This window comes from Camellia sinensis, chromosome 5 (genome assembly GCF_055761805.1).
Source record: "Camellia sinensis isolate YWXY chromosome 5, ASM5576180v1, whole genome shotgun sequence".
NCBI classification, from domain to species: domain Eukaryota; kingdom Viridiplantae; phylum Streptophyta; class Magnoliopsida; order Ericales; family Theaceae; genus Camellia; species Camellia sinensis.
This window is the reverse complement of record NC_138965.1, coordinates 107,423,155-107,432,078: the sequence shown is the minus strand read 5'-3', so window position 1 is coordinate 107,432,078 and position 8,924 is coordinate 107,423,155. Positions and strand designations below refer to the sequence as shown.

General features: G+C 29.3%; 1 protein-coding gene across 1 annotated transcript; it reads right to left on the bottom strand.

Moving 5' to 3' along the window:
• Nucleotides 1–5,185: 5,185 nt before the first annotated feature.
• On the bottom strand, nt 5,186–6,783 carry LOC114308732 (GATA transcription factor 4). Its single transcript, XM_028254396.2, has 2 exons — nt 6,385–6,783; nt 5,186–5,954 (listed from the first exon to the last, which is right to left on the bottom strand). Exons 1-2 carry the CDS (start codon nt 6,589–6,591, stop codon nt 5,358–5,360), a joined length of 804 nt encoding a protein of 267 aa, XP_028110197.2. The 5' UTR covers nt 6,592–6,783; the 3' UTR covers nt 5,186–5,357.
• Nucleotides 6,784–8,924: the final 2,141 nt, after the last annotated feature.

The window sequence follows — 8,924 nt, the reverse complement described above, 5'->3', positions numbered from 1 at the left end:
CGATGCCTACCTTTTCAACTTTGGTTTCTATGTAGATGTGGCAAGACTCAGGTTCCGTTTGGCAAGAGCTAAACGGGGTTTTTTTGGTTATTTTAGTCACAAAAGATAAAATAGGTTATTTTAGCCACAAAAAATAAAATATCACATCCAACCCATGATCATTACATTATTCTCTCACAAAAAAAGTCAAAAAGTCAAAAAGTCCTTCCCAAATTAAACTTTTTAGCCCAGGTTAAAATAGCCAAAAAAGTCAAAAAAAATTAAAAAGTTAACCCACTTCCCAAATGGAGGCTCAGCTACTTTGATGCTTGGCAGTGACATTATTAGTAATTTTAACATGAATTTGATTTCTAGGTGGACCTGTGGCATGATCATTAGGTGAAATGTTTATGCTTGTAAAGCTTGATATGGTATGGACTGTTGTTTGGAAACTAGGGTTAATTACACCAAAACTCTCTTGGAGACTCTAAAAATATTACTAAAGGTTTTACAGAATGCTCACATAGGTGTGGATTCTACACCAATGTTAGTATTGTGTAGAATTTTGGCTTTGGATTCCCGACATTGCTCTAACGAATATTACTTTACTTGTCTCATCTATGAATTCGTGCAGTTTGACTCTCAAGTTTAAAAATGGATCACTTTTATCCTTTTAAGACAACCTCTAAAAGGGATCTATTTGTATGGTTTTCATAGTTAAAGAAGTCAGTATGTACATGTTCATAGATAAAGGAGAGGTAAATTGATATTTACTAATAATTAAGGGAATTTTTCTGTAATTAACCTTAAAACTATTGTAGCTCGGGGATGAATTGTAAGATGTCGTTTAGTGCTGGAATTTGATGCTCACAATATGCTAAGGGGTTGTTTGGGGTGTCTTAAATAAGTGTATTTTTTGTCTTTTTGGACTTAAAAATTGAGGAAGAAAATATGGATGTTTGGGTTAATTTTTTAACTTTTTATAGAAAAATGTGTAATAAAAAATTGTAAAAATTGATTTGTAGAGAAAAATTAGGATTGGGAGTTGTGCAGCTATAATTGTTGACTTTTGGTGAATAGTGTTAACTTTTTAACTTTTTGAGTAATTTTTTGATTTTTGATTTTTTTGCAATATGCCAAACTTGGCTTAAATGTATGTGTTGCCTTAGAATTATCTGATTGATTTTGAGTTTTTAAACATAGTTTTGAAATTTTCCATTTTAACTACTAACTTTTTTCATATTCTGGAAATTTTTTTATTTTAGATGCACTTATTTTAAATACACTTAAAAAATAAAATTTGTGGAGAATTTTTTTTTTAAATTCAATAAATGTAAAAATACCAAAGTATACATAATTTTTTTTTTAGTGTATTTGGTGAAATTTTTTTTAAAATATTTTATTTTTTAAATATATGTAAGTTAGATGCATCTTCAAAAAAAATTGACCGAGACGTGAAAAAAGCGACAACAAAACATGAAAAATATAAACTCAAAAATTATATTTGAAAATTCAAAACCAAGTAAATATTGATTTCTCCATGAATAGCAAGGGAAGGAGAAAATAAATGGAGTAGAAGGGGTAAAATTATACATTCCATTTAATCAATTCAAAGCTAGAATTGTATATATAAAATATTAGTGCTTGAATTATGTTAAAATAGTAAAAATTGTTATAGCAACTCCCAGGTTGTTAGACAAAAGGCCTAGTAAAAGCACATAAAAAAGTACTTTATTTATTTTGTCTAACTAATTTACCTAATGTATATTTTAACTATACTTTTTATTTTAACTAATCAATCAAACTAAATTAACTATTTTTTAAAGAAAAATACTATAAATATAAATAATAAAAAAATTATCACGTGTTGTATATACACCTAGTGTTAATGTGGTTGATGACATGGCATTTATAAATATTTATTTATTTTAAATATATTACTAAATTAAAATTTTAAATTATATTTTTAAAAGATCAAATGGCAGCAAAGAAGAAACATCAAAAATTAAATAAGCCAAGATGGAGCAAAGATGGAGATAGCAAGCACATATGGGCAAAATGGCATTGTGGAGAGTAGTGGTGGTCATCCGTCGAGCTGGGTTTAGGTAGGTCCAACACTATATGATAAGGGATTTTGTGTCTATCTAAATCTAGCCTGGCTCGGCCCAACACTAACATCGGATCTCTATATCTACCCAAACCCAATTCAAAAAAAATTTATAAATCCCAAGTCTACCATCGGATTATATGTTAAATTTTTGAAAAAATATTCTATAATTAAATTCAGTCACACATTACATTTCTTAAATAATTATATTGATATTATTACAAATTGAAAATTTTTGTGTAAAACAATCTTTTCAAATTCTAAAAAAATAGGACTAGGCTAGGTGGACCAACTGGTAGATGCTCCCCCTAGTGGAGAGTCAAAATGAAAATTGACAAAATATCTCTTGTGATGCAGAGCTTTTTGAAGAAAAGCCAAAACAGCTTTACTAGCAAAAATACCTCATATAACCCTTTGCCTCCTCCCTTCAAGTTGCTCTTAGATCATGTTCACTATATATATATATATGTATTATATTATTATATACACAAGTTATACAACAAAAAACGTACCTCTTTTTTTTAAAGAACCGACACAGCGACATATTAATTCTTTAATTCTTATCTCTTTGCTCTCAATCTCCCTTACATTATATAAATTTTTATTTATTTTAATGTTATTATTAATGATTTTACCTCCCAATATAATGTTAATACTAGTATAATTTAAACAAAGTAATCAACTTAAAAAAAAATCAAATTTATGTTTAATTTGGGCAATTCGATAGCCTCTTAACTTGCGTGAGTTGCACTCCCTAAATATAATTTGTTTGGTTTAGTTTTCATTTTTTAAAAAAAAATTTAAAATTAATTTGGTAAAAAAAAATTGAAAAACAATAAAATTTTACTATTTTAAAAATAAAAGAATGGATCCTTAATGATGACCAGTCTAGATAAAAGGAGAAGCCATTTCAATCCAAAGGTTTGGCTTAGTGAATGGAAAAAGCAACTAAAGGATTTATCGTTCAAAAGGTTACAAGTTTAAAATCCACAAAAGTTAAGTATGAGTTAAGTATTTCAAGTCTTGAGATCACAGGAAGATTCCGGAATTTAATAGAAGTGTGTATAAATTGATCTGAATACATAATTAAAAATAAATAAATAAATAAATAATATGGAGGTAAAGCCATTTGAGAGAGATCCGAATACATAATTAAAAAATAAATAAAAAAAATAAAATAATATGGAGGTAAAACCATTTGAGAGAGAGAGAGAGAGAGAGCAATGCGCCATGGGTTTAGTTTAATCAGAAAACAATTTAAGCAAGAGGTCACATGCTTTTGTAATGGATATGAAAATCACGACCCACCGTCTGATCTAAATGACCTAACAAACACCACCGCCACCATAAATGAACCCATCATCATGACGCCACAACACTCTTCAATCAATACACTCCCCAACACCGAATCATTATTCCCTTTTTCTCACTTGCCCCCTCTCTCCTTCCACTCCACCGACTTCTCACTTTCCGTGTGAGCACCCATATAGAGAGAGGAACTCATTAGAGTAAATTATAATTTTTATTTTTAGTTTTTATAATTTAATCTGAATTTCATGTACATCTCAATTCTTTCAATTTCAATAATTTAATTTTTCTGTTGTCCAAATGATCGACACTTTTTTTCTTTTTAATTTTTTTTTTTACGTTTATACTTCAAGAGACAAACACTTGTCACAAAATTATTAGTTTTAATATCCAAATTAAACAAAAAAATTAAACTAAAACTGAATCTTATCACAAAATTATTAATTTTAATGTCTAATTAAATTAAAATTAAACTTAAACTGTAGAGATCAATTTTTTAAATTAAAAAATAAAGATCAAAATAAAATTTAAATCAAATTATAGAGATAAAAAATACTATAGGGTATGACTTCTTTTAGGTTGGAGTTCCAACTTTAGAGAATATTTGGGTTTAGTAGATCTATTGTGGGCCCAATCTCGGTGATTCAAATTATTGACTTTTTAATATGAGTGGAGAAGAATATTCATGTAAAAAATTAATATGATTAAATTTTGATAGTTATATGTTTGAATAATATTTATCATAAAAAAATGAATAGTAAATATAATTTCAAGAATAACCGTCAATTTTCTAAAGACAAATGTAATAACTACCGAAATTCAATTATCTTAATTTTTTAAATGAATATTCTTCTAAATAAATTTTAAAAAAGTGAACCGTTTGAATCAACGAGATTGAACTTACAATGAGTCCACTGAGTCCGAATGCTCTTTCAAATTAGATCCCTAACATAAAATAAACCAAATCCAAAAATATAATTTATCAAACTCATAAATTAAAGTAATATATTGTTAAACTTTAAATTTTAATTTTTTTCAATTTCATTATTCACAATTATGGAATTTTTGTCAATATCATTCCTTTAATAACTATTGTTGAATTTTAAGACCAAAACAAGTCACATGACACTGAAAATTTTCTCTCCCTCCCCCATTAGAATTATATTTTTGCATTTGAATCCTTAAATTATATAATTCTTCATTTTGGCCATTCCAATGAATGCCCTAAAATTTGACAGCAGCTGCCAAGTGAAATCACACACACAAAAATTCAATAATTCTTTATTTAATTTATAAAAATTCAAAATTTAAAGAATAAAGTGAAAATTAAATAATTTTAGGAGTCAAAAATATAATTTATCATATATATAACCAGAGTTTGGGAAGAGCTCATTTGAGAGTTTTGGAAGAGCTCATTTGGCTCTTTGAACTACAAAAGACAGAATAGGTTATTTGAGCCACAACAGACAAAACATCACATCTAACCCATAATCATTACACACTTCTCTCACAAAAAAAGTCAAAAAAATCAAAAAATCATTCCCAAATCAAGCTTTTGAGCACAGACTCAAATAGCCAAAAAAAAAGTAAAAAGCCAAAAAACCAACCCACTTCCCAAACGGAGGCATATATATTTGAATATCAGCTCAAATTCATATATGACAAGTCAGATGAAACGATACTCTAATCCCACACTAAATTAATCTTATAGTTTTTAAAAAATTCTTAATTAATTAATTATACCAATAATATCACATTTATTTAGAAATTCTTTCTTTCCAAGACCCATGATAATTGAAACTTTTAAAATTAAAGAGAAAATGAAAGAAAATTAAAAAAAGTTTCTCGATAAGGTAACATGGGAGAGAGAGAAAGAGTGTGTAATACATTGAAGTGTCAAACACATGATGTGATATGATGAGAAGATAAGAGCTGTGATCCTGACATGTATGCAATGACGACGTTAGCAGACCTCGAAGTTGTGTTGGTGGCGGAAGAGCTGCTGCTGGTGGTGGTGGTGGTGATGCTGCTGCTCCTCCTCCTGCTGTCCTCGCCGGAGCATCTCCTTCTGCCGCCTGAGCTCCATTACTTTCCGGTGAGAGTTCGAGTGTTGAGTCAACACGAAGGTCGGACTCGCCGCCGGCCTGTACTCCGGCACCAGCCTGCCCGACTTGAAACGGACTCCGCACGCGTTGCACAGCGTCTTCGGCCCCAACGGTCCGGTTCGCCACTGCGGCGTCTTCTCCGACGCGCAGTGCGTGCATCGACGAGCCACCTCCGCCTGAGAACTTTCCGACGAAGACGAACTCGACGAGCTCTCTCTTTTCTTAATAAACGCCTTTGATTCTGCGATCATCGGAGTTTCAGATTCAGGCGAGGAAGGCCATCGTTTGTTGATTGATGATGCTCTGGATCGTTTGCTTCGTGATCGGCCGTGAAATGAGGTTTCAGGACTCAGATTTACAGTTCCGGCGAACGATTCGTCGACGAAGTTGTTCGAGAACCACAACGAGTCGTCGACGAAGTCCGAGAGCCATTCGAGCTCAGCTACAACATCACTCTACACATCATCATCATCAACAAAATCACCAAAAAATAGTCAATGATTCACGCTAGCTAGACTAAGAGATCAAATTTGTCAAAAATTTAAACTAAAAGCTAGATTTGTCACTGAGAGAATTAAATTTTTGATTGAAATTTTAAAAAATATCTTTCAATCAATTCAGATAAAAGAAAAACATCTTCAGTATCGGCTAACAATTTCATAAAACTTAAGTGCCCAATGTTGAAAATTTGATGAAAACTTTTGGTAAAACCTGATTTGATACAAGTTTAATGAAAGAATTCAAAGGATTTGCTTAAGAATTGAAGATGCTCTAACATCTCTGTACTTATATATACACACATAGGCTCATAGCTATGTATCAATGAATATATACATGTATGTGGTAGTGAGGAGTGAGAAGAGGTGTGAAGGAGTTTGAGCTTACGGGGACGCAGAGGCCGTCGGTGAAATCAGTGGATTGATTGAGATTGGGAGCATTGCCTCCGCCGCCGGAGATGGAGGTGTTGTTTGAGGAAGTGAGGTGGTGGTGGTTGTCGGTGGTTGTGGAGGCGGAGAAAAGGTCGTCGTTGGAGAAGTCTAGGAGGTCGTCGATGGGAAAACACTCCGGCGCCGACAGTCCGTACCCATCCATCTCCGGCAATATATCTATATATATATATATAGAGAGAGAGAATGGTGGGTTTGAAGTGGGGGTCTCTAGGACTCAGCTCTCTAACTAGCTAGGTGGTGTTAGAGAGAGAGAGAGAGAGAGAGAGAAGGGGGCTGGGCATTTATATACTAGTACGAGTACGCCATTGATGCGTGAGATGAAGGAGCCAAGGTTCTCTCCTTGCAGCCTCGTACTTGCGCTCGTCCTTGCAGGCCTTCGGGTCTACTTTTAGGCCCAATTTTAATAATCTGAACCGTTCATATTTTATGATTTATTCAGTATATCATACCTGTAAAAAATCAAGTTGATCGGATATCAGAAAGTATATGTTCGAAAAACTGTTTATTAAATTCTTTAAAAAATAGTTTTTAGTTCAATTTTTCGAACACATAATTTCTGATATCCGATTAACTTGATTTTTTACAGGTATGATATACTGAATAAATCATAAAATATGAACGGTTCGGATTATCAAAATTGAGCCTAAAAATAGATCCGAAGGTCTGCAAGGACAGGCGCAAGTATAAGAGCTGCAAGGAGAGGATCCTCATTCGAGATGAAGGGGGGGAGTAACGTGGGTGGAGTGATCATGCAAGGTGTGAGAACTCTCTTACTTTTAAAATATGAATAATATTAGATATCATGAGGAAAAAAAAAAAAAAAAAAAAAAAATTAATAAATTTTTTTTTATTCTTTGATTAATATGTAAGTACAATGATAAAAAAAATTTCATAATTATTTTTATGATATTTTTTTCATAATATTTAGTGTTACTTTTAAAATAATACGTGATGATATTTTTTATTTTAAATGTTATGTGATCATATTTTTTTTTGTCGGTTATTATTTATTATATATATTTTTAATTATTTAATATAAATAGTTAATATTTTATTGTTTTATTAATTATCTTATTATAGAACATCACGTAAATAATTACCCGGCACCGAAAGGAAAGTGGTGTGGAGTATTGTTCGTTGCTTTCATGCAGTCATCGACATATGGCTCCTTGCATGCATATCACTCCACTGTCATCTACAGACTACCGTCTACGTTCTAAAACCGACTACACAATAATGGGCTATTTTAAAAAGATGATTCTATTCCGATGTACCTTAAAAAAAAAAAAAAAAATTGATTAAAAGTTATATTTTATTTGTTAATTTATTTTAAGTTATATTATTTTTTATATATTTTTTAAAAAAATAAAAAAGTAAAAAAAATTATCTTTTAACCTTCTTCTCAAAATTCTTTAATTAATAGATTAATAATGAATTGGTTAATAATTTTATAAATTAATATAAAGTTAGTTGTTTAATTAAATTAATAAAATAATAATTTATTATGTGTATTCAATTCAATTTATTTATTTTTTAAATATTTGAAAGGACCTTGTTATATAAGTCTAAAAATTAGATTTAATTTTCAAATTTAATGATGTAATAATCAATTAAAATATTTAAGGTAATACTCTCTCTCATATTTTCTCAATCATCAACTAATCATATTATTTACACATCATTGGGTTTAGAAAATGGACTTATATATCATTTTCTTATTTGAAATTATGATCCCTAATCTCTCACAATATTAAAAACTAGCAATTGGCTTATGCAATGCACGTGTTATTTTTTTTCAAAAAATATTTAATGGTACAATGTGTGTTATAAAAAAATAATTTTAATTTTAATTTAAAATTAAAATTAAAGTATGATTTTAATTATTTATTTTGATAATATTGGCGTTATCACAATATAAAATTGTTACTTAAATACTTATATATATTAATTTTAATTAAATTATTTGTGTATTTTGATAATTTTAATTCTATCGTACTATAAAAGTGTAATTATCATATAATAATTTTGTATGATATATATTAAATTATAAAATAGTAAAATAAATATTCATTTTGATATTAAAAATTATAGTTAAATTATAATAAAAATTAGTAACATAAAATTAAAAGTAATTCTAACTATTTAATTTTCTTTTATATTCATTTGGAAAATAAAAGTACGTAGAAATAGAAATTATATAAAATTTATTAAAAAAATTAAATATAAATACGTTGTAATTAGATTATCATATAATGATTATATATATATATATATATAATTATAAGATTATAAAATAAACACTCTTAATTAAATTAAAATATTAACTATATAAAAGAAATTCAACAACGACTAATTAAAAAAGAATCACATAACAACATTTAAACCTTAAAAAAAATAAAATAATGAAAGCATCTAAACAATAGATACATCTCAGTGTGTAAAGTGATTAATCATCTGTAATATAATGTCAAAGCA

Excerpts from the sequence above, each read along its gene's own strand:
- LOC114308732 (XM_028254396.2), bottom strand. The coding sequence starts at position 6,591 with ATGGATGGGTACGGACTGTCGGCGCCGGAGTGTTTTCCCATCGACGAC. Across the intron at positions 5,955-6,384 it reads CCGACGGCCTCTGCGTCCCC|AGTGATGTTGTAGCTGAGCT; the intron begins GTAAGCTCAAAC and ends GATGATGTGTAG.